Here is a 26692-nt window from a genome sequence, read left to right as displayed (position 1 = left end):
GCAAAATACTGTATCGGACAAGTTTCATCTTGTTTTTAGTTTTACCCATCTTCACAAAAGCTACATATTTCTAACACAGGGAAAGTGGAAGTGACAAATACCTAAATTTAACTGAATTTCATTTTTTAAACAGAGCTTTTCAGGAAAAATAAAAGCAGGATGGTTTTTTCTAAATACCTGATAAACTATATTGAATTATTTGTGCCTTGAATGTGATACCTTTTTAAAATGCAGAACTGTCTATTTCTAAAGTGGAAAAACTTTTCCAAACTGCTTCTTCTTGAAAGTTCTACATTCTGCTCCAAAAGAAATGCCAACGTGACTCAGGGCCCTTGACATATCACTAGAGTAAAAAAGTACCATTACAGTGAAACTTGTGTTTATAATTCTATCGCTTTTACATCACATGACTGCTATCACATTATCTCTAACACTGGAGTGTTAAAAAGCCTATGTTCTTATTGGTGAAACAACTGTTCTGACTATCATCAAGTATCTGAATACTGAGTGTTTCTGGCCCTTGACACTGTCCTATACCTTATAAGGTGTTTACAGGTGAAATAGGAATCTTGCTGGCACTCCGTGCACTTAATGATTCCTAAGAACTCACATGAACTGAGCAAATGAGATAGAAACATGGCGTTCTTAATTATACTAATTACCTGCTTTGTGATTATTCTTGCTACTTCACAGCCTTGCCAGACCCCTGATGACTTTGTGGCTGCCACTTCTCCGGGACATATCATAATTGGAGGTTTGTTTGCTATTCATGAAAAAATGTTGTCCTCAGAAGACTCTCCCAGACGACCACAAATCCAGGAGTGTGTTGGGTGAGTAAGTCTCAAAAAACACATTTAGATTTCAAGATTGTCATGAGACTAGGACATATAAACTGTTGACTTGTATTAATATCTAAATCATTTAAAAAAATAAACTCATATGTATTTTTAAGTTGCATATGGTTAATCTTGCAATCCTTCTTTAAAAGAGAGCTATAACAGCCCTCTATGTATAATGAAACAACCTCCAAGTGCAGAGGATATGCATGCTTTTCATTAATATATTAATTTAGATTTTGCCTTTAAAAAACAATGCCTGAAGTCACTTGAAAAGACATTGTGGCCTATTTTTCACTACAAGCATACATAACCCACATGTATTTCTATCACACACATGTATTTTGTTTTAAACACAGATCTATTATTTAATGCTTTGTTTAAAATAGACTATAGTTGAATTTTTTCTTACTAACATTTTTTTTCAACACTGCATTCATTTCATTCCAGAAATAGTCTAACTCTTTCCTGATAAATTAAGACCCTCCTCAACTCAAAGTGCTCCTTCCTCCTGGATGAACACTTTGTGTCGTGAGAGCTTACCTATGAGAAAGGCATTTCACTGGCACAGTATAATGTGGAAAAGTAAAGCTGGGTGGAAGGTGTTGCAAATGGATTTTCCTTAAGGAGAACAGGATATTCTAATTCTCATTTCAGTTTTGGGACAAGCTAATTTTGTAAACTTAGGTAGATCACTTAAACTCTGAGTTCCAGTTTCACTGTTGTGTATATTTTCTCATCTGTAAAACAAAGGCCTGGATAACCTCTAAGGACACAGGCAGCATCAGCTGCTGTTGCTATGGAATGTGCTCTTCATGCTTCCTTCCAACTCTAAAATTCTCATTCTATTTTTATGTTTCTACGTCTAAGTTTAATCTTGTTTTTTCTCTTACCTTTCTTTCTTTATCAACGAAGTATTTCCCAAGCCCTCTAAGAATACTTTTAGATAAAATGTGATCCCCTGTCACACTAAGATTTCTTGGCATTCTCCCTAAAAGTTGGGCACTTTTAGCTATTGTCATCATAATCATTGATTAACAGGAATACCAGAGAATGGTAAAAAAAAAAATTAATAATTGATGAAGATTTTCAGAGCACTATGTTGGCACACAAAGAATGACTGCAGAGTTGAGGCCCACAATTGCAGGCCAACAATTAAGGATGGAAAACACTAAATAGTTATTTGACCAAATAAGGAAATTTCCTATTTTAAAAAATCACTCCGTTGAAAATCTCTTACCTTTTTGTCACTCATCAAGAGAAATGGTACTCACTCAACATTGCACAACTACTTATTAATTGCCTACCTTACCTGTACCCTATTATAGGCACTGGCACACCAACATGAATACACCAAGGAGGTTCCAACTCTAATGGAGCTTACATGTGCTGGACTCTGAAAATATTATACAATTTAATGTCAGACAACCTATTCGTTTACCTTTTTTCTCTTCTATGTTTCTCTTTTTTTAATTGATATGTATTAGTTTACATATTTATGAGGTACATGTGGTATTTTGTTATATGCTTAGAATGTGTAATGATCAAGTCAGGATTTTTGAGGTGTCCACCACTTTGATTATTGTCACTTCTATATATTGGGAACAATTCAAGTCCTCTCTTCTAGCTACATTGAAATATACAATACATTGTTGCTAACTAGAGTAACTGTGCTGTCAAACGATTGAACTTCTATCTTTTATCTAACTATATGTTTATACCCACTAACCTACCTCTCTTTATTCCCTCTCCTACCCACCCACCTTCCCATCCTCTAGTACTTTTATAATGTCAGCTCTCTACCTTTATGATATCAATAATTTTAGCTCCCACATATGAGTGAGAACATATGATATTCGTCTTTCTGTGCCTGGGTTGTTTCACTTAACATAATGGCCTCCAGTTTCATCCATGTTGCTGCAAATGATATGATTTTATTCTTTTTTTATGGCTGAGTACTATTCTGTTGTGTATATATATCACATTTTCTTTATCTATTCTTCTATTGATGGACACAAGTTGATTCTATATCTTTGCTATTGCAAATAGTGTTATGGTAAGCATGTGAGTGCAGGTATCCCTTTAGTATACTGATTTCCTTTTCTTTGAATAGATACCCAATAGTAGGATTACTGGACTACATTTATCATTTTTAGATTTTTGAGAAATATCCATACTCTTTCCCATAGGGGTTGTACTAATTTACATTTTCTCCAATAGTGTAGATGAGTTCCCTCTTCTGCATGTCCTTGCCAGCATCTGTTTTTGTTTTTGTTTTTGTTTTGTTTTTGTCTTTTTAGTAATAGCTATTCTAACTGGGGTAAGATAATATCTCATTGTGGTTTCAATTTGCATTTCTTTGATGATTAGTGATGCTGAGCATTTTTTATATACCAGTTGGCCATTTATATCTTCTTTTGAGAATCATCTGTTCCTGTTCTTTGACCACTTATTAATGAGATTTTGCTTTTTTATTGTTGAGTTGTTCAATTTCATGTATATTCTGGATATTAGTCTGTTGTTGGATGAATAGTCTGCAAATATCTTCTCCCAGTAAGTGGTTGTCTCTTCATTCTTGATGGTTTCCTTTCCTATATAGAGATTTTTATTTTAATATACTACCATTTGTCTATTTTTCTTTTAGTTGTCTGTGCTTTTGAGGTCTTACCCGCAAAATCTTTGCCTAGACTGATGTCCTTAAGTGTTTTCCCTATGTTTTCCTCTAATAGTTTTGTAATTTGGGATCTTATGTTTAAGTTCTTATCCACCTAGAGTTGATTTTTGTATACAATGAGGGAAAGGAGTCCAGTTTTATTCTTCTGCATATGGATATCCAATTTTCCCTGTACGATTTATTGAAGTCCTTTCCCCTGAATAGGTTCTTGGCTCCTTTGTCAAAAATCTGTTGGCAATAAATATGTGGATTTACTTTTTAGTTGTCTATTCTGTTTCCCATGATCTATGTATCTATTTTTATACCATGCTGTTTTGGTTACTATAACCTTGTGATATAATTTTGTCAGGTAGTTTGATGCCTCCAGTTTGCTCAGGAGTGCTGTGGCTATTCTGGCTTTTTTGTTGTTGTTCCATATGAATTTTAGGATTTTTAAAAATATCTGTGAAAAATGATGTTGACATTTAATAGGGATTGCATTGACTCCATATGTTGGTTTGGGTATTATGGTCATTTTAACACTATTATTTTTTCTGATCCTTGAGCATGAGATGTCTCTCCATTTATTTGTGTTCTCTTCAATTACTTTCTTCAGTGTTTCATAGTTTTGCTTGTAGAGATCTTTCACCTCCTTGGTTAAATTTATTCCTATGTATTTTTTGTAGCTATTGTAAATGGGATTGCTTTCTTGATTTCTTTTTCACCTGTTTCACTACTGGTGTACAAAAATCCTATTGATATTATATCCTGCAACTTTACTGGATTTGTTTATAAGCTCTAAGAGGATTTTTGTGGAGTCTTTTGGTATTTCTAAATATAAGATAATATCAACTGCAAAGAGGGACAATTTGACTTCCTCTATTTCAATGTGTATGCCATTTCTTTCTTTCTCTTGCCTGATTGCTTTGGCCAGGACTTCCAATACTATGTTGAATACGAGTGGTGAAAGTGGGCATCCTTGTCTTGCTCCACTTCTTAGAGAAAAGGCTTTCCACTTTCCCCAGTTGGTATGATGTTAACTATGGGTTTGTCATATATGGCCTTTATTAATTTGAAGTATGTTCCATCTGTGCCTAGTTTGTTGAGAGTTTTTATCATGAAAGGTGTTGTATTTTATCAAATACTTTTTCTACATCTATTGAGATGATCACATAGTTTTTGTCCTTCATCCTGTTGATGTGATGTATTACATTTATTGATTTGTATATGTTAAACTATCCCTGCATGGTTGATGTTACACTTAATCGTGGTGTATTATCTTTGTGACGCACTGTTGAATTCTGTTCACTAGTATTTTTTGAGGATTTTTGCATGTATATTCATGAGAGATATTGGTCTATGGTTTTCTTTTTTCATTGTGTCCTTATCTGGTTTTGGCATTAGGGTAATGCTGGCCTCATAGAATGAGTTAGAGAGAATTCCATCCTCTTGAATTTTTTGGAGTAGTTTGAGGAAGATTACTATTATTTCTTCTTTATATATTTGGTAGAATTCAGCAGCAATCCATCTGGTCCTGAGCTATTATTTATTGGGGGCTTTTATTACTGATTTAATCTTGCTATTTGTTATTGGTCTGCTCAGGTTTTCTATTTCTTCCTGATTTAATCTTGGTAGACTGTCTGTTTCCAGGAATTTTCACATTTCCTCTAGGTTTTTCCATTTATTAGTATATAATTGTTCCTAATAGTCTCTGATAATCTTTTGTATTTCTGTGGTATCAGTTGTAATGTCTCCTTTTTCATCTCTGATTTTGTTTATTTGGGTCTTCTCTCTTCTTTTTTCAGGTAATCTAGCTAATGATTTATAAATTTTTTTATCTTTTTGAAGAATCAACTTTTCATTTTATTGATCCTTTGGTTTTTTTTAGTCTCTATTTCATTTAGCTCTGCTAGATCTTTATTATTTCTTTCCTTCTACTAATTTTGGGTTTTATGTTTTTTTGCTTTTCTAGTTCCTTAAGATACATTCTTAGGTTATTTGAAATCTTTCTTCTTTTTCGTTGTAGATGTTCATTGCTATTTACTTCCTTCTTAGTACTGCTTTTGCTGTATCCCACTGGCTTTGGTATGTTATTGATATGGTTTGGATCTGTGTCTTTGCCCAAATCTCATATCAAATTATAATCCCTAATGTTGGAGATGGAGCCTGGTAGGAGGTGATTGGATCATGGGAGCAGTTTCTTATGAATGGCTTAGCACCATCCCCCTAGTGCTGTTCTTATGATACAGTTCTCATAAGATCTGGTTGTTTAAAAGTGTGTAGCATATCCCCTCCCTCTTTCTTCCTCCTAATCTGGCCATGTAAGGTGCCAGCTCCCTCTTTGCCTTCTGCCATAATTATAAGTTTCCTGAGGGCTCCCAAGTTGCTAAGCAGATGTCAGCATCATGCTTCCTGTACAGCCAAGAGAACCGTGAGCCAATTAAACCTCTTTTCTTTATAAATTACTAAGTCTCAGGTATTTTTTATTCAATGCAAGAATGGGCTAATACAGAAAATTGGTACCAGAGAGGTGGGGCATTTCTATAAAGATATCTGAAAATGTGGAAGCAGCTCTGGAACTGGGTAATGGCCAGTGGTTGCAACAGTTTTGAGGGCTCCAAAGAAGACAGGAAGATGAAGGAAACTTTGGAACTTCCTAGAGACTTGTTAAATTGTTGTGACCAAAATGATGATGGTGATATATATGGACAATGGAGTTCAGGCTGAAGAGGTCTCAAATGGAGATGAGGAACTTATTAGGAACTGGAGTAAAGGTTATCTTTGCTATGCGTTAGCAAAGAACTTGGTGGCATTGTGCCCCTGCCCAGGGATCTGTGGAACTTTGAACTTGAGAGTGATGATTTAGGGTATCTGGCAGAAGAAATTTCTAAGCAGCAAAGCAGTCAAGAATTTGCCTGGCTGCTTTTAATAGCCTAGCTCATATGTGTGAGCAAGGAAATGATGTAAAACTGGAACTTATATTTAAAACGGAAGGAGAGTGTAAAAGTTTGGAAAATTTGCAGCCCAGCCATGTGTTAGAAAAAACAAAACAAAAAACAAACAAACAAAAATTTCTGGGGGAGGAACTGAAGCTAGCTGCAAAAATTTGCATTAAATAAAGAGAAGTTGAATGTTAATAGCCAAGACAATGAGAAGACTTCAAAGGAATTTCAGAGACCTCCATGGCAGCCCCTCCCATCACAGGCCCAGAGGTCTAGGAGGGAAGAATGATTTCTTTTTTTTTTTTTTTTTTTTTGAGACTAGTAATTGTTTCTTTTTTTTTATTATTATACTTTAAGTTTTAGGGTACATGTGCACATTGTGCAGCTTAGTTACATTTGTATACCTGTGCCATGCTGGTGCGCTGCACCCACTAACTCGTCATCTAGCGTTAGGTATATCTCCCAATGCTATCCCTCCCCCCTCCCCCCAACCCACAACAGTTCCCAGAGTGTGATATTCCCCTTCCTGTGTCCATGTGATCTCATTGTTCAATTCCCACCTATAAGTGAGAATATGCGGTGTTTGGTTTTTTGTTCTTGCGATAGTTTACTGAGAATGATGATTTCCAATTTCATCCATGTCCCTACAAAGGACATGAACTCATCATTTTTTATGGCTGCATAGTATTCCATTGTGTATATGTGCCACATTTTCTTAATCCAGTCTATCATTGTTGGACATTTGGGTTGGTTCCAAGTCTTTGCTATTGTGAATAATGCCGCAATAAACATACGTCTGCATGTGTCTTTATAGCAGCATGATTTATAATCCTTTGGGTATATACCCAGTAATAGGATGGCTGGGTCAAATGGTATTTCTAGTTCTAGATCCCTGGGGAATCGCCACACTGACTTCCACAATGCTTGAACTAGTTTACAGTCCCACCAACAGTGTAAAAGTGTTCCTATTTCTCCACATGCTCTCCAGCACATGTTGTTTCCTGACTTTTTAATGATTGCCATTCTAACTGGTGTGAGATGGTATCTCATTGTAGTTTTGATTTGCATTTCTCTGATGGCCAGTGACGATGAGCATTTTTTCATGTGTTTTTTGGCTGCATAAATGTCTTCTTTTGAGAAGTGTCTGTTCATGTCCTTCACCCACTTTTTGATGGGGTTGTTTGTTTTTTTCTTGTAAATTTGTTTGAGTTCATTGTAGATTCTGGATATTAGCCCTTTGTCAGATGAGTAGGTTGCGAAAATTTTCTCCCATTTTGTAGGTTGCCTGTTCACTCTGATGGTAGTTTCTTTTGCTGTGCAGAAGCTCTTTAGTTTAATTAGATCCCATTTGTCAATTTTGTCTTTTGTTGCCATTGCTTTTGGTGTTTTAGACATGAAGTCCTTTCCCATGCCTATGTCCTGAATGGTAATGCCTAGGTTTTCTTCTAGGGTTTTTATGGTTTTAGGTCTAACGTTTAAGTCTTTAATCCATCTTGAATTGATTTTTGTATAAGGTGTAAGGAAGGGATCCAGTTTCAGCTTTCTACATATGGCTAGCCAGTTTTCCCAGCACCATTTATTAAATAGGGAATCCTTTCCCCATTGCTTGTTTTTCTCAGGTTTGTCAAAGATCAGATAGTTGTAGATATGCGGCGTTATTTCTGAGGGCTCTGTTCTGTTCCATTGATCTATATCTCTGTTTTGGTACCGGTACCATGCTGTTTTGGTTACTGTCGCCTTGTAGTATAGTTTGAAGTCAGGTAGTGTGATGCCTCCAGCTTTGTTCTTTTGGCTTAGGATTGACTTGGCGATGCGGGCTCTTTTTTGGTTCCATATGAACTTTAAAGTAGTTTTTTCCAATTCTGTGAAGAAAGGCATTGGTAGCTTGATGGGGATGGCATTGAATCTGTAAATTACCTTGGGCAGTATGGCCATTTTCACGATATTGATTCTTCCTACCCATGAGCATGGAATGTTCTTCCATTTGTTTGTATCCTCTTTTATTTCATTGAGCAGTGGTTTGTAGTTCTCCTTGAAGAGGTCCTTCACATCCCTTGTAAGTTGGATTCCTAGGTATTTTATTCTCTTTGAAGCAATTTTGAATGGGAGTTCACTCATGATTTGGCTGTCTGTTTGTCTGTTGTTGGTGTATAAGAATGCTTGTGATTTTTGTACATTGATTTTGTATCCTGAGACTTTGCTGAAGTTGCTTATCAGCTTAAGGAGATTTTGGGCTGAGACAATGGGTTTTCTAGATATACAATCATGTCATCTGCAAACAGGGACAATTTGATTTCCTCTTTTCCTAATTGAATACCCTTTATTTCCTTCTCCTGCCTAATTGCCCTGGCCAGAACTTCCAACAGTATGTTGAATAGGAGTGGTGAGAGAGGGCATCCCTGTCTTGTGCCAGTTTTCAAAGGGAATGCTTCCAGTTTTTGCCCATTCAGTATGATATTGGCTGTGGGTTTGTCGTAGATAGCTCTTATTATTTTGAAATATGTCACATCAATACCTAATTTATTGAGAGTTTTTAGCATGAAGGGTTGTTGAATTTTGTCAAAGGCTTTTTCTGCATCTATTGAGATAATCATGTGGTTTTTGTCTTTGGCTCTGTTTATATGCTGGATTACATTTATTGATTTGCGTATATTGAACCAGCCTTGCATCCCAGGGATGAAGCCCACTTGATCATGGTGGATAAGCTTTTTGATGTGCTGCTGGATTCGTTTTGCCAGTATTTTATTGAGGATTTTTGCATCAATGTTCATCAAGGATATTGGTCTAAAATTCTCTTTTTTGGTTGTGTCTCTGCCCGGCTTTGGTATCAGAATGATGCTGGCCTCATAAAATGAGTTAGGGAGGATTCCCTCTTTTTCTATTGATTGGAATAGTTTCAGAAGGAATGGTACCAGTTCCTCCTTTTACCTCTGGTAGAATTCGGCTGTGAATCCATCTGGTCCTGGACTCTTTTTGGTTGGTAAACTATTGATTATTGCCACAATTTCAGATCCTGTTATTGGTCTATTCAGAGATTCAACTTCTTCCTGGTTTAGTCTTGGGAGAGTGTATGTGTCAAGGAATTTATCCATTTCTTCTAGATTTTCTAGTTTGTTCGCGTAGAGGTGTTTGTAGTATTCTCTGATGTTAGTTTGTATTTCTGTGGGATTGGTGGTGATATCCCTTTTATCATTTTTTATTGCGTCTATTTGATTCTTCTCTCTTTTTTTCTTTATTAGTCTTGCTAGCGGTCTATCAATTTTGTTGATCCTTTCAAAAAACAAGCTCCTGGATTCATTAATTTTTTGAAGGGTTTTTTGTGTCTCTATTTCCTTCAGTTCTGCTCTGATTTTAGTTATTTCTTGCCTTCTGCTAGCTTTTGAATGTGTTTGCTCTTGCTTTTCTAGTTCTTTTAATTGTGATGTTAGGGTGTCAATTTTGGATCTTTCCTGCTTTCTCTTGTGGGCATTTAGTGCTATAAATTTCCCTCTACACACTGCTTTGAATGTGTCCCAGAGACTCTGGTATGTTGTGTCTTTGTTCTCGTTGGTTTCAAGGAACATCTTTATTTCTGCCTTCATTTCATTATGTACCCAGTAGTCATTCAGGAGCAGCTTGTTCAGTTTCCATGTAGTTGAGCGGTTTTGAGTGAGATTCTTAATCCTGAGTTCTAGTTTGATTGCACTGTGGTCTGAGAGATAGTTTGTTATAATCTCTCTTCTTTTACATTTGCTGAGGAGAGCTTTACTTCCAACTATGTGGTCAATTTTGGAATAGGTGTGGTGTGGTGCTGAAAAAAATGTATATTCTGTTGATTTGGGGTGGAGAGTTCTGTAGATGTCTATTAGGTCCACTTGGTGCAGAGCTGAGTTCAATTCCTGGGTATCCTTGTTGACTTTCTGTCTCGTTGATCTGTCTAGTGTTGACAGTGGGGTGTTAAAGTCTCCCATTATTAATGTGTGGGAGTCTAAGTCTCTTTGTAGGTCACTCAAGACTTGCTTTATGAATCTGGGTGCTCCTGTGTTGGGTGCATATATATTTAGGATAGTTAGCTCTTCTTGTTGAATTGATCCCTTTACCATTATGTAATGGCCTTCTTTGTCTCTTTTGATCTTTGTTGGTTTAGAGTCTGTTTTATCAGAGACTAGGATTGCAACCCCTGCCTTTTTTTGTTTTCCATTTGCTTGGTAGATCTTCGTCCATCCTTTTATTTTGAGCCTATGTGTGTCTCTGCACGTGAGATGGGTTTCCTGAATACAGCACACTGATGGGTCTTGACTCTTTATCCAATTTGCCAGTCTGTGTCTTTTAATTGGAGCATTGAGTCCATTTACATTTAAAGTTAATATTGTTATGTGTGAATTTGATCCTGTCATTATAATGTTAGCTGGTTATTTTGTCCGTTAGTTGATGCAGTTTCTTCCTAGTCTCGATGGTCTTTACATTTTGGCATGATTTTGCAGCGGCTGGTACCCGTTGTTCCTTTCCATGTTTAGCGCTTCCTTCAGGAGCTCTTTTAGGGCAGGCCTGGTGGTGACAAAATCTCTCCGCATTTGCTTGTCTGTAAAGTATTTTATTTCTCCTTTGCTTATGAAGCTTAGTTTGGCTGGATATGAAATTCTGGGTTGAAAATTCTTTTCTTTAAGAATGTTGAATATTGACCCCCACTCTCTTCTGGCTTGTAGAGTTTCTGCTGAGAGATCTGCTGTTAGTCTGATGGGCTTCCCTTTGAGGGTAACCCAACCTTTCTCTCTGGCTGCCCTTAACATTTTCTCCTTCATTTCAACTTTGGTGAATCTGACAATTACGTGTCTTGGAGTTGCTCTTCTCGAGGAGTATCTTTGTGGCGTTCTCTGTATTTCCTGAATCTGAACATTGGCCTGCCTTGCTAGATTGGGGAAGTTCTCCTGGATAATATCCTGCAGAGTGTTTTACAACTTGGTTCCATTCTCCCCATCAGTTTCAGGTACACCAATCAGACATAGATTTGGTCTTTTCACATAGTCCCATATTTCTTGGAGGCTTTGCTCATTTCTTTTTATTCTTTTTTCTCTAAACTTCCCTTCTCGCTTCATTTCATTCCTTTCATCTTCCATTGCTGATACTCTTTCTTCCAGTTGATCGCATCGGCTCCTGAGGCTTCTGCATTCTTCACGTAGTTCTCGAGCCTTGGTTTTCAGCTCCATCAGCTCCTTTAAGCACTTCTCTGTATTGGTTATTCTAGTTATACATTTGTCTAAATTTTTTTCAAAGTTTTCAACTTCTTTGCCTTTGGTTTGAATGTCCTCCCACAGCTCAGAGTAATTTGATCATCTGAAGCCTTCTTCTCTCAGCTCGTCATTCTCCATCCAGCTTTGTTCCATTGCTGGTGAGGAACTGCGTTCCTTTGGAGGAGGAGAGGCGCTCTGCTTTTTAGAGTTTCCAGTTTTTCTGTTCTGTTTTTTCCCCATCTTTGTGGTTTTATCTACTTTTGGTCTTTGATGATGGTGATGTACAGATGGGTTTTTGGTGTGGATGTCCTTTCTGTTTGTTAGTTTTCCTTCTAACAGACAGGACCCTCAGCTGCAGGTCTGTTGGAATACCCTGCCGTGTGAGGTGTCAGTGTGCCCCTGCTGGGGGGTGCCTCCCAGTTAGGCTGCTCGGGGGTCAGGGGTCAGGGACCCACTTGAGGAGGCAGTGTGCCGGTTCTCAGATCTCCAGCTGCGTGCTGGGAGAACCACTGCTCTCTTCAAAGCTGTCAGACAGGGACATTTAAGTCTGCAGAGGTTACTGCTGTCTTTTTGTTTGTCTGTGCCCTGCCCCCAGAGGTGGAGCCTACAGAGGCAGGCAGGCCTCCTTGAGCTGTGGTGGGCTCCACCCAGTTCAAGCTTCCTGGCTGCTTTGTTTACCTAAGCAAGCCTGGGCAATGGCGGGCGCCCCTCCCCCAGCCTCGCTGCCGCCTTGCAGTTTGATCTCAGACTGCTGTGCTAGCAATCAGTGAGACTCTGTGGGCGTAGGACCCTCTGAGCCAGGTGCGGGATATAGTCTCGTAGTGGGCCGTTTTTTAAGCCTGTCAGAAAAGCGCAGTATTCGGGTGGGAGTGACCCGATTTTCCAGGTGCGTCCATCACCCCTTTCTTTGACTCGGAAAGGGAACTCCCTGACCCCTTGCGCTTCCCAAGTGAGGCAATGCCTCGCCCTGCTTCGGCTCGCGCACGGTGCACGCACCCACTGACCTGCGCCCACTGTCTGGCACTCCCTAGTGAGATGAACCCGGTACCTCAGATGGAAATGCAGAAATCACCCGTCTTCTGCATCACTCACGCTGGGAGCTGTAGACCGGAGCTGTTCCTATTCGGCCATCTTGGCTCCTCCCTCGGAAGAATGATTTCTTGAGCTGAGACCAGGGCCCTGCTGCTGCTTGTGTCCCACCCACTTCAGCTTCAGCTTGTACCAGCATCCCCTGGGTGTCAGACATGGAGTTAAAAGAGATTATTTTGGAGCTTTAAGATGTAATGATTGCGCTGCTGGGTTTGGGATTTACATGGGCCTGTAGGCCCTTTCCTTTGGCCAATTTCTCCCTTTTCAAATAGGAGTATTTACCAAATGCCTGTACTCCCATTGTGTCTTAGAAGTAATTAACTTATTTTTTATTTTGCAGGCTCATAGGCAGAAGGGACTACTCAGATGAAACTTTGGACTTCGGACTTTTGAGTTAATGCTAGAATTAGTTAAGACACTGGGAGACTGGTGAGAAGGAATGATTGTATTCTGCAATGTGAGAAGGACATGAGATTTGGGAGGAGCCAGGGATGGAATATAAAACTGTGTTACATCTTCCCTCTCTCTTTCTTCCTTTTGCTCTGGCTATGTGAGGTGCTAACGCCCCCCTTTGCCTTCCACCTTGATTGTGTATGTCCTGAGACCTCCCAAGAAACTGAGCAGATGCCAGCATTATCCTTCCAGTACAGCCTGCAGGACCATGAGCCAATTAAACCTCTTTTCTTTACAAATTACCCAATCTCAGCTATTTCCTTATAGCAATGTGAGAAGGGACTAATACATTCATGTTTCCATTTTCATTTGTTTTAATAAGATTTTTTATTTCCATCTTAATTTCTTCATTAATCCAATGGTTATTCAGAAGCATGTGGTTTAATTTCTGCTGATTTGTATAGTTTCCAAAGTTCCTCTTGTTGTTATTTCTAATTTTAGTTCATTGCAGCCTGAGAATATATTTGATATAATTTTTATTTTTGTAAATTTGTTAAGACTTGTTTTATGGCCTAATATATGGCCTGATCTGGAGAATGTTCCATGCACTGAGAAGAATGTGTATTCTACAGTTGTTGGACAAAATGTTCTGTAAATGTCTGTTGGGTCCACTTGGTCTAAAGTTCAATTTAAGTCCTTTTCTTGAGATGAAGTCACACTCTGTTGCCCAGGCTGGAGTGCAGTGGTGCAATCTTGGCTCACTGCAACCTCCACTTCCTGGGTTCAAGCGATCCTTCCACCTCAGCCTCCCAAGTAGCTGGGATCACAGGTGTGTACCACCATGCCTAGCTAATTTTTGTATTTTTAGTAGAGTTGGGGTTTCATCATGTTGGCCAGGCTGCTCTTGAAGTCCTGACCTCAAGTGATCCACCTACCTCAGCCTCCCAAAGTGCTGGGATTACAGGGGTGAGCTACCATGCCTGGTCGTAAGTTTGTTATATTTTTGCCAATTTTCTGTCTAGATGATCCACCTAATGCTCATTAGGGTGTCAAAGTTTTCCACTATTATTGTATTGCAGTCTCTTTCTTTTTAGATCTGGTAATTTTTGCTTTAGGAATCTGGGTGCTTCAGTGTTGGTTGCATATAAATTTTAAATTATTTCCTCTTCCTGGAAAGATTCCTTATCATTATATAATCACCTTCTTTTACTTTTTCTACTATGTTTGGCTTACAGTGTGTTTTATCTGGTATAAATATAGCTACTTCTGCTCACTTTTGGTTTTTGTTTGCATGAGATATCTTTTTCTATCCCTTTACTTTCAGTCTATATGTGCTTTTATATGTAAAGTGCATTTCTTGTAAGTTGCATATAATTGGATCATGCTTTTTTTATTTATACAGCCAGTCTATATCTCTTTTTTTTCTTTTTTTAAATTATACTTTAATTTCTAGGGTACATGTGCACAACGTGCAGGTTTGATACTTAGGTATACATGAGCCATGTTGGTTTGCTGCACCCATGAACTCATCATTTACATTAGGTATTTCTCCTAATGCTATCCCTCCCCCATCCCCCCACCACATGACAAGCCCCAGTGTGTGATGTTCCCTGCCCTGTGTCCAAGTGATCTCATTGCTCAATTCCCACCTATGAGTGAGAACATGTGGTGTCTGGTTTTCTGTCCTTGTGACAGTTTGCTGAGAAGGATGGTTTCCAGCTTCATCCATGTCCCTACAAAGGACATGAACTCATCCTTTTTATGGCTCCATAGTATTCCATGGTGTATATGTGCCACATTTTTTTAATCCAGTCTATTATTGATGGACATTTGGGTTGGTTGCAAGTCTTTGCTATTGTGAATAGTGCCACAATAAACATATGTGTGCATGTGTCTTTATAGTAGCATGATTTATAATCCTTTGGGTATATACCCAGCAATGAGATTGCTAGGTCAAATGATAATTCCAGTTCTAGATCCTTGAGGAATCGCCACACTGTCTTCCACAATGGTTGAACCAATTTACACTCCCACCAGCAGTATAAAAGCGTTCCTATTTCTCCACATCCTCTCCAGCATCTGTTGTTTCCTGACTTTTTAATGATCTCCATTCTAGCTGGTGTGAGATGGTATCTCACTGTGGTTTTGATTTGCTTTTCTCTGATGACCAGGAATGATGAGCATTTTTTCATGTGTCTGTTGGCTGCATACATGTCTTCTTTTGAGAAGTGTCTGTTCATATCCTTCACCCACTTTTTGATGGGGTTGTTTGTTTTTTCTTGTAAATTTGTTTGAGTTCTTTGTAGATTCTAGATATTAGCCCTTTCTCAGGTGGGTAGATTGCAATAATTTTCTCCCATTCTGTAAGTTGCCTGTTCACTCTAATGGTAGTTTCTTTTGCCATGCAGAAGCTCGTTAGTTTAATTAGATCCCATTTGTCTATTTTGGCTTGTGTTGCCATTGCTTTTGGTGTTTTAGTCATGAAATCCTTGCCCATGCCTATGTCCTGAATGGTACTGCCTAGGTTTTCTTCTAGGGTTTTTATGGTTTTAGGTATAACATTTGAGTCTTTAATCCATCTTGAATTAACTTTTGTATAAGGTGTAAGGAAGGGATCCAGTTTCAGCTTTCTACATATGGCTAGCCAGCTTTCCCAGCACCATTTATTAAACAGGGAATCCCTTCCCTGTTTCTTATTTTTATCAGATTTGTCAAAGATCAGATGATTGTAGATGTGTAGTATTATTCCTGAGGCCGCTGTTCTGTTCCATTGGTCTATATCTCCTTTTTGGTACCAGTACCATGCTGTTTTGGTTACTGTAGCCTTGTAGTATAGTTTGAAGTCAGGTGGCACAATGCCTCCAGCTTTGTTCTTTTTGCTTAGGATTATCTTGGCAATGTGGGCTCTTTTTTGGTTCCATGCGAACTTTAAAGTAAGTTTTTCCAATTCTGTGAAGAAAGTCATTGGTAGCTTGTTGGGGATGGCATTGAATCTATAAATTACCTTGGGCAGTATGGCCATTTTCATGATATTGATGCTTCTATCCATGAGCATGGAATATTCTTCCATTTGTTTGTGTCCTCTTTTATTTCATTGAGCAGTGGTTTGTAGTTCTCCTTGAAGAGGTCCTTCACGTCCCTTGTAAGTTGGATTCCTAGGTATTTTATTATCTTTGAAGCATTTGTGAATGGGAGTTCACTCATGATTTGTCTCTCTGTTTGTCTGTTAATGGTGTATAGGAATGCTTGTGATTTTTGCACATTGATTTTGTATTCTGAGACTTTGCTGAAGTTGCTTATCAGCTTAAGGAGATTTTTGGCTGAGATGATGGGGTTTTCTAAACATACAGTCATGTCATCTGCCAACAGAGACAATTTAACTTCCTCATTTCCTAATTGAATACCGTTTATTTCTTTCTCTTGCCTGATTGCCCTGGCCAGAACTTCCAACACTATGTTGAATAGGAGTGGTGAGAGAGGGCATCCTTGTCTTGTGCCAGTTTTCAAAGGGAATGCTTCCAGTTTTTGCCCATTTAGTATAATATTGACAGCCAGTCTATGTCTCTTAAGAGGGGAATTTAATCCTTTTAAATCTAAGGTTAATGTTGACATATGAGGCTTTGTTCCTGTCATGTTCTTGCTTACCGTTTGTTTTATATATTCTATGTTCCTTTCTTTTTCTCATTTTTTGTCATTGTGGTTTGGTAGATGAATATCTATAGTAGTATCGTTTGAGTCCTTCCTCTTTTTTACCAGTTTTACACTTTCTTGTGTTTTCACCATGATAAGCATCATCATTTCACTTCCAAGTATAGAACTCCCTTGAGCATTTTAGGGCCAGTCTAGTGGTGCTGAATTCCCTCCGCTTTTGCTTCTCTAGGAACAACTTTATTTCTCCTCTATTTATGAAGGATAAGTTTTCTGGATATAGTATCCTTGGCTGGCAGGGTTTTTTCCTCAACACTTTAAATATATCATCTCATTCTCTTCTGGCCTATAAGGTTTCTGCTGAGATATCCTCTGTTAGTATAATGGGATTTCCTTTAGAGGTGACTAAATTCTTTTCTCACTGTTTTTAGAATTCTCTCTTTGTCATTGACTTTAGACATTTTGACTATAATGTGCTGTGGAGAATTTGTGCATTGTATCTGTTTAGGGATTGCTGGGCCTCCTGTATCTGGATGTCTAAACCTCTTGCTGGATGTGGAACGTTTTTATCTATTATTTTGTTATATATGTTTAACTATTTCAATATCTCTTTACCTTCTGGGATATCAATAATTTGTATATTTGGTCACTTCATGGTGTTCCATATACCATGAAGGCTTTGTTTAGCTTTTTTTAATTCTTTTTTTTTCCTTTATATTTTCATGGCTGGGTTATTTCAAAAGTTGAACCTGAACTGTCTTCAGGTTCAGAGGTTCTTTGTCTGCTTGAACTAATCTATTGTTGAAGCTTTCAAATGTGTTATGTTGTTCATTCAATGAATTGTTCAGTTGCAGAATTTCTGTTTGATTCTTTTATGACATCTATGTCTTTGGTTAACTTCTCATTCATATCGTGAATTGTTTTTCAGATTTCTTTGTATTGTTTTTCAGAATTATCTTGTATCTCACTATCCTTTAGAATCTAATTTGGATTCTTTTTCTGGAATTTCATTAATTGCTTTTTGATTGAGATCTGTTTCTGGAGAATTATTGTGTTCCTTTTTTAAAAAATTTATTTACATTTTTTTTCTTAAAGACCAGTATGATAGTATATCTTCCTTTAAATTGTCATTTTTCTGGCTTTTTCATGTTTCCTGTGTTCTTATGTTAATATATATACATCTGATGTTTCAGTTGCTTCTTCCAATTTTTAAAAATTTGTTTTTGTAGGGGGAGAATGTTTCCTAAGGATGAATAGCTAGTGTTGGTTGGGCAGGGTCCTTTGGCTTTTATTCTGGTTGCAGTAGTAGTGTAGTTTCTTTGATTTCTTTGGCCGTGACTAGCATAAGTGCCATCTGACATTTCCTCAGTGGCCTAGGTACAGTTATTAATGGGAGCTATGATGCAGTTTTGCTGGTGACTGGGATGCCAAGTAAGCCAGTCTCTGAGCCCAAGTGGTGTTAGCAATGGGCTAAGTATGCCCATCATTGTGTCCCAGGGCAGTATACACTGGCACCAGTGTTAGGTCAAACCAGGCCAATTCTTGGGCCTCCAGGTGCCTTACTCAAATACTGGTAGTGGAAGCCATGGAACCAGCAGGTTGGTGATTTCTTGGGTTCTTGGGACACTTGTGTGGCATGCCTGATGGCAACGGCAGTGACAGGATGACCCTCTAAGTCCTGAGTGGTGCTGGCTAATGTTGGTTGTGCCAATGATGAGCTGGGCTTACTTCTCTTTTTTAATTGAAATTGTAATGTTAAAATTAAAATTTTAATTAAATTAAAATTTCTTAATTAAATTTAAAATTTTAATAAAGAGAGATATTATTGTTCAGGGTTTTCATATACTTTCTTTTTAGTTCATTATGTTTTGATAAATTAAGCTATTTGAATATTACTATTTGTCATTGCAAGCCATGGTTCACAATGACAAATAGTAATCTTCAAATAGTTTAACTTATTAATATATTTTTATTATTATTTACTTTATTCTTTTAGGGAGGGGAGAAGAGTATCTGGCCAAGAAGCAACAAGTGCAAAATTGGAATGTCCAAAGAATAGCAAAAAATTTAATCTGGCTATATCAGTGAAGCAGAAGGAAACAGAGTAAGAGATGCATTTGTAGAGATAGAACCATCTAAACATGGTTCACAATGACAAATAGTAATATTCAAATAGCTTAATTATCAAAACTTAATGAACTAAAAAGAAACTAGAATATCAAACCCTGAACAATAATATCCCCCTTTATTCATTTTAAAAATGTGTATTGAACCCTTATTATATATTAGGCACTATTTGTAATAACTTGTATATAGTGGTGGATGAAATAAACTTAACAGTAAATCTGTAATCAGACAACTCAGTGCTCTGGAATAATCACAAATCAAGATGTATAAAAAATGTACTCTGAATGTGGAAATAGCTATGTCTCAGAACTAAAATAAGACACTTTATCTAGGAGCAGGCTGTTAAGCTTTAACCAAAGCTGTTTAAATGTAATTGTTAAGAGTCTTATTTATCTGGTTTCCAATCACACAGACTAGAATCAGAAAACTAAAAGACAGGCTTATGAGTCTAAAAAGCAAGCATTTTGACAGCAATAAAATGCTGATCTCTAACTACAAAAAGGAACAAAAATCAAACACATCTTCATATTGCAGTGTTCAAAATGATCAAAAAATTCATCAAGAAAAGGTTAAATCCTGTAGCATAGACTCCTTTTAAGAAACTGTGGGTTCTTATATTACCCTTCATAAATATTATCATGAAAAATTGTTTTTAAATAAAATTTACATCATTTAAGAGATAAGCTTCACTCATCCAGAAATTGCTATGAGGAGATGTAGGCAAAATGAGATACAGCCATGTCCATAGAAGAGTTATGTTCTGATTTCAAAAAACACTTGTTTCCCAACAGCTTTGAAATATCAGTTTTTCTTCAAACTCTTGCCATGATACACAGCATTGAGATGATCAACAATTCAACACTCTTATCTGGAGTCAAACTGGGGTATGAAATCTATGACACTTGTACAGAAGTCACAGTGGCAATGGCAGCCACTCTGAGGTTTCTGTCTAAATTCAACTGCTCCAGAGATACTGTGGAGTTTAAGTGTGACTATTCCAGCTACATGCCAAGAGTTAAGGCTGTCATAGGTTCTGGGTACTCAGAAATAACTATGGCTGTCTCCAGGATGTTGAATTTACAGCTCATGCCACAGGTAGGTTTTGTGCTACCTCCATACATTGCTTTTGATCACATTTGTTATTATGAAAGGATCAGGGAAACCTGAGGAAACTAGTTAGGGAGTCACTTTTACTTTAACTTTTCTTTCTTTTTAGTTAAAGAAAGGATGCACACCATTACAGAGAGTATAGTGAAAAAGTACTAAGGGAGTAATTACCCCTCAGTCTATCAGGTCTAGTTTCTGACCGTTTTCAGCTTGATTTGTATAAGACACAAACATCTTCATGCCTAAACTGCCTTGTTTCTAAAATAACATCAGTCACATGCTATGAAGAAACTAAAGAGACTAAGGAGTAAGGAGATAGAGAGGTCAAGGAAGACTTCTTGAGGAAGTGACATTTAGTCTCAAGCTTGAGTGAGGAGTGTGAAGGGAGGATGAGGGAGGGGAGAAAGAGTATCTGAGAAAGCAGCAAGTGCAAAGTTGGAATGCCCAAAGAATAGCAAAAAGGCCAATCTGGCTAGATCAGCTGAAGCAAAAGGAAACATAGTAAGAGATGCTTTTGTAGAGACAGGCAAAGCCTGGGTCATGTAGCATCTTGTAAGCCCTGGGACGGTTTGCATGTTGTTCTGAATATGATGGGAAGGCTTTGAGCAAAGACTGTAGAACTATTTATCTCCCTGGAATGCGAGCCAATAACCAGAAAGTAAGCAAAAATTTCTCTGAAAAAAAAAATCAGATATCACAGCACTGTGTACTAAGTTATTGAACATTACTCAGAGTCAATTAAGTCTCTTTGGCTTTCATTTTGAAATCACACTACTTTGTAACTCTCTACGTCACTGATTTCTAATCTTAAGGAAGAAGAGAAGCCAAAAGTTAGAAAAGAAAAAGGCTTATATTCAGATGATAAAGAAATGACCATCTGATAGAAGTGAGCAGACAGAAAATATATATAACATAATGAATGTGTATAAGAATTCAAAATATATAACATTTTGGAGGTAGAGTAAATAAATACATATACAAATAAAGACTATTAGCATTCCATTATATTATAGCCTAGTGACATCGGTAATAAAAAATTTAATCCAAAACGATTAAACAAAAAGAACTATTTATCAAATACATCAAAGATAAGGCTTTGGCTTAAAATTTCTAGACTATGTATGATACTAGTTAGGTGATACGTAAGGAAAGCAGACTTTTTTAACAACAACTGGCTAATGCAAAAATGCAATTTCTGTAATAGACGGCAGAAAAGGTAAGGGGACATTCTATGGGTAACACTAATTTTAAGAAAGCTCAGCTCTTAACAATGTGGCTGAGCATAGCAACATCAGGTACTTGGAAGGGAACTTAGGTTTACTGAAAGTCCACCATGTGCTCGCATCTATTTAAATTTTCTCCTTTAATCTTAGCAAGAATCTTATAACTTTACAGTAAAGAAACATTAAATAACGTTCCCAAATTTATTGGAGTTGGGATTCTAACAGTTTATCTGGTTCCCAAGCCTATTGTCTTTCCATCATACCACATGGCAGCTGTAAGTAGTTAAAAAAAAAAAAAAGAAGGAACGAAAGAAAAGAAAAAGAAATACTGAGCAAGTGACATGTTACTATTGCATCTATAGAAGGTAATAATTCACCAAAGCTATGAATCAGGCAAAACTTTGTGTACATTAAGTAGGTCTTCCAAAAATGCTGATACTTATTTGACTTCATCAGGAGTCAGAAAATCACAGCCTGCGGACCAAATGTGGTTCTCATGCTCTTGAGCTTTCAGGCTAAAAATAGTTTTTACATTTCTAAAAGGTTGTAACAAAAAAATAGATATGACAGAGACTATACATGACCAAAAAGCTTAAAATATTTTATATCTCATTCTTTACAGGAAAATTTTGTTGACCCCTGGACAAGATGATTATTTGACTGATTAACTTTACCTAGAATAAAATTACCCAAATTATGAATTAGACAAGATTTTGCACACACTGATGTTCCAAACTGCATTTTGCTTATATGATGGACTGCATTTACCTCTAAGTATTTAAATAATATCCACTCTTGGCCCCTGGCCAAAGATACAAGATAAATATAGAAGAATATAGACGTGTAAATGGAAAATGAGATACAGCCTGAATTCTCAGAGGGCCTATACTAAATAAAATATGAAATAACTAGAAAGCCATGATTCTAAACCATCATCAGGGGCTAAGTAAGGAGAAGGATGAAAAAGACTAGAGAATTTAAGGAAAGTCATGAAAATTTACAGCAATCAAAGAAAGGAACACCTACTGTGAACAGTTACCTGGAGTTCATCAACACCATAACTAAAATATTCTGTCTATTTCCAGGTGGGTTAGGAATCAACTGCAGAAATCCTGAGTGACAAAATTCACTTTCCTTCATTTTTACGGACTGTGCCCAGTGACTTCCATCAAATTAAAGCAATGGCTCACCTGATTCAGAAATCTGGTTGGAACTGGATTGGCATCATAACCACAGATGATGACTATGGACAATTGGCTCTTAACACTTTTATAATTCAGGCTGAAGCAAATAACGTGTGCATAGCCTTCAAAGAGGTTCTTCCAGCCTTTCTTTCAGATAATACCATTGAAGTCAGAATCAATCGGACACTGAAGAAAATCATTTTAGAAGCCCAGGTTAATGTCATTGTGGTATTTCTGAGGCAATTCCATGTTTTTGATCTCTTCAATAAAGCCATTGAAATGAATATAAATAAGATGTGGATTGCTAGTGATAATTGGTCAACTGCCACCAAGATTACCACCATTCCTAATGTTAAAAAGATTGGCAAAGTTGTAGGGTTTGCCTTTAGAAGAGGGAATATATCCTCTTTCCATTCCTTTCTTCAAAATCTGCACTTGCTTCCCAGTGACAGTCACAAACTCTTACATGAATATGCCATGCATTTATCTGCCTGCGCATATGTCAAGGACACTGATTTGAGTCGATGCATATTCAATCATTCTCAAAGGACTTTGGCCTACAAGGCTAACAAGGCTATAGAAAGGAACTTCGTCATGAGAAATGACTTCCTCTGGGACTATGCTGAGCCAGGACTCATTCATAGTATTCAGCTTGCAGTGTTTGCCCTTGGTTATGCCATTCGGGATCTGTGTCAAGCTCGTGACTGTCAGAACCCCAACGCCTTTCAACCATGGGAGGTACTAACTCACACATCCAAGAAAAACTCTTCTACCATCATTTTCCCCATTTCCTCCCTTGTTTTAATTTGCAAAGATTTATATTAATTGCTCTTAATCCTATTCCTTTTATAAATAGACACTTTCAGTGTTTAAATAACCAGCATTTCTATCATAGTGCCTTACTCTTCAAGATAACAGAGTTGTGTTTTATCTTCACTTCCTACTCTTACCTACCAAAGTTGTATTATTTCTCATGAAAATTCTTTTGATGTTGCTATTTTCCTTGAGTCATATAAATTATCGCTTTTAAATGCTCTTAAAAAACACAAGAGTTAGAGCAGACACGTTTAATAATCCTTTTGTTTTTTACTAAATATGATGGATGCGGAAACTAAAGCTGGGAAGTACCAGAAATACAACTGCAGTCTGGGTCTTCTGACTCCACCTTCCTTGCTTTTCACTGTCTTTGGTGGTTTATAATCCCAACACCTATAGTTAAGACTCTCAGTTAGGATGGAGGTAGAGTAAATAAATACATATACACATAAAGACTCTAATGGTCTTTATGTGTATATGTATACACGTAAAGGACTTGGACTCCAGTCTTCTTCAAAGGAATGTTGTTAGGTCAATTATGATATTCCAGGTTTAAAGAAACCAGCAATTGTGTGTAAAAGAGCTTTTTCCCTTTCTTCTCTTTGATTAGTTTGGGGAAACTTAAAATTTAATATGGCTTTAATTTAGTGAGAATTTTCCATTGTGCTTTCTCAAATGCCCTTGAACAAGGCATTGAAAAGTAAATTGCTTCTTTTAATAATGATGTTTTACTTATTAGAAATAAATTTCTCAATAATATGTATTCAAAGGCAAACTTGTATGTCCTGAGGCAGAATCATGTTACAAAATATATAAGTTTTAAATTTGTAAGAGAAAAGAAGGTAAAAGAAATGAGACAATTCTTCTGATCATACAAGTGGGTATCTAGAACAAGTTTTTTCTACTTTTGTCATTTTTTTTTTTACTTTAAACACCCAAAACTACCATATCCGAGGTCTGATATGACCAGTTAACATTTGGGAGGATCATGCAATGGTGGGAGGGTATTTTAAATTGCTCACTTTTAAACTACTTTTCACCTTATGAATACAAAGCCAAAAATCTAATAAGGAGGTAAAACTAGAGATTAGGACATTTTCTCAAGTGCAAACACTCTTTTAATATATATATAGTTATGTCTGATGAATTTAAGACACCTATATGAAAGCATTCTCTTTGTAGTATAAAACTTTAATGATGGTGGTAAAAACCATAAATTATCTTTTTTAGATCATCATTATTCACTATATTCCAAGTTCAGTATAATGTTTTCTAATATATTTCAAGGCTTTTGGCCTGGTGCACTGCAGAAAAACAGTTTTAATTTTTAAAATTAGACTACAGTAATAATACCACCACATAGAATTTTAGAAATAAGAGATTGAGAAAGAGAAATAGAGAACAGTTGTGGAGACAGATGACATAAAGTGGAGCGGGGGGCGGTTATATAAAGAACCTCATAAGGACAAAGAAATGCAAATAGCAAGAGTTATTCACCCCCTGAAGATCTGGGGAAAAATAGAGAAAGTATTTTAAATTAGGAATAAGTCTCAAACACTTCAAGGATAAGATTTGAGAAGAAATTATCTAAGCAGAGTCTCCTAAAATGTTTTATTTAAACACTAGGAGCCTGGAGTCATTCTTTTTGCCCTCAGAGCCTGTTAATCTAGAAACAAACAGAAACAGATTAGAAAGGAAGAACAGGGGGATGACTTGCTCCTTTGATCAAGACGTGAGTGAGCCACATCAAGTCAGTGCTAGAGTCAGTAAGACAAACAATACAAAGAGTTATCCTTTTATAAAGAAATCTCTGTAGACTTAAACTTTAAAGATCAGCAACATTTAGGGTCCCTAGTCAATGATACATTCTTAAGGATTACTTTGTACCCTAGCAAAATTCACTAATATTTAAACAGCACTTTCTAAATGATTTTAGATGCAAATAATTTTAAAGGGGTTAAATTTTCCCAGTGTTTGAGGATAGCACTTATTTTGGCCCTATATGTGGTCATATTTGTGAGCCATACTCAGGGACACCACAGTCGTGCTTGTTTTACTTCAGCAGATTTTTAATGTTCCTCAGATGTGTGTGGAGGATACCACCTCCTTGCTGTGACTAGAGATTTCGGTTTTTTTGTTTGTTTGTTTTCCTTTACTTCTGATGATATATAAGGTAGTAAGTGATGTATGAGAAATGAAAGAATGCCTAATAGTTGAACTTCTATTCATATATTTATTTAGCAAATGTTTGGTGTCTCAATGTTTCAGGCAGTGTGTTGAGTGGTGAAGATATTACAGAGAACAGGACAGAATTCCTTCCCTAAAGGAATTATCTGTCCATTGATATATACAATCAAACAAGTAAGGGGCTGATTACAGTGAAGGATGGTGCACTATAGTGTTTCACATAAACACAAGATGGCAGAGAAGTACATAAGTGAGACAGCTAATCCAGTATTAACAATTCAGAGAACATTCTCCAAAAACCATGACCTCTATGTGAATGCAAGGAAGGGTAGCAGTTAGCCAGAACAGAAATATTCCAGCAGAGTCCCAGAAAAGGGAGAAAAGAAAGCACAGCATCTTTAGGAAGCAGGAAATCATGGCATATGACTGGAGTCTTGCATGAGAGCTGTAATGGACTAACTGAATGAGTGAGTGAAAGACATATTATTAGAGCCTTGTCCATCAGGGCATCTCAAACTTTGATGTGCAGTTGACTTTCCTGGGAATCTTATTATCATGTTAATTCAGTGGTTCCACAGTGGGATTGAAAAGTCTACATTTTTAACAATGTCCCAGATGATGCTGATACTGCTAGTATAGGGACTCCCCCTTAAATGGAAATGTTGCAAACTATGTTCAAAGGTTTGAACTTGACAGAGGATAGGGCAGCTAATTAAAGACATTTTCAGGCAGAAGAGTGATATGATATTTTTTCCATCCAAGGTGAATTGATTAGAGGGACACAAGACTGAAGGAAGAAACACCAATTTGGTAAATCAGACATAAGATAAGAATGCCTACAGGTATGAAAATAAGGATGAAAAGATGTATATATGGATATTTAAGAGGGAGGATGAAGAGTATTTGGAGATCGATTGGATGTAAATGATGACAGAGAGCATCAAAAATGTTGCAGATGATTCCAATATTGGACAACTGGTGTCATTTGTCAAGCTGGAAACATAGAGAAAAGTGGAGGTCTGGTGGGAGTAAGAAATATTTAGCATTCCATTTTGCAGATGTTGAATTTGATGAATTTATGAGACATGTATTAGTAAGTGTAGCAAGGTAGTTGCATATTAGTCCAGAAGTCAAGAGAGACATGAGAGTAATTTTGGCATGGTAAGATAATAGTAACTAATAATTTTTAAAACATATGGTTCTAGGTACTGATATACACCACCTCTAATCTTTATAAAATATGGTAGGCCGACAGGACTCATCTTCCTTAAATTCCA

At 37.1% G+C, this 26692-nt stretch overlaps 1 protein-coding gene across 3 annotated transcripts in view; it reads left to right on the top strand.

Annotated features, from left to right (window-relative positions):
• The first annotated feature begins 636 nt into the window (after positions 1-636).
• GPRC6A (G protein-coupled receptor class C group 6 member A) overlaps positions 637-26692 on the top strand; it is a 36772-nt gene continuing 10716 nt past the window's right edge. For 2 of the 3 annotated variants that reach the window (XM_001162504.1, XM_527484.2), the window contains exons 1-3: positions 637-830; positions 19690-20002; positions 22323-23150. In XM_001162504.1, coding sequence (XP_001162504.1) covers positions 637-830; positions 19690-20002; positions 22323-23150 — 1335 coding nt within the window. The remainder of the gene's footprint in view (positions 831-19689; positions 20003-22322; positions 23151-26692) is intronic. The other variant, XM_001162546.1, reaches the window with a different exon arrangement.

Source organism: Pan troglodytes, chromosome 5 (assembly GCF_028858775.2).
Source record: "Pan troglodytes isolate AG18354 chromosome 5, NHGRI_mPanTro3-v2.0_pri, whole genome shotgun sequence".
NCBI lineage: Eukaryota > Metazoa > Chordata > Mammalia > Primates > Hominidae > Pan > Pan troglodytes.
This window is presented reverse-complemented; position numbering and strand designations above follow the sequence as displayed.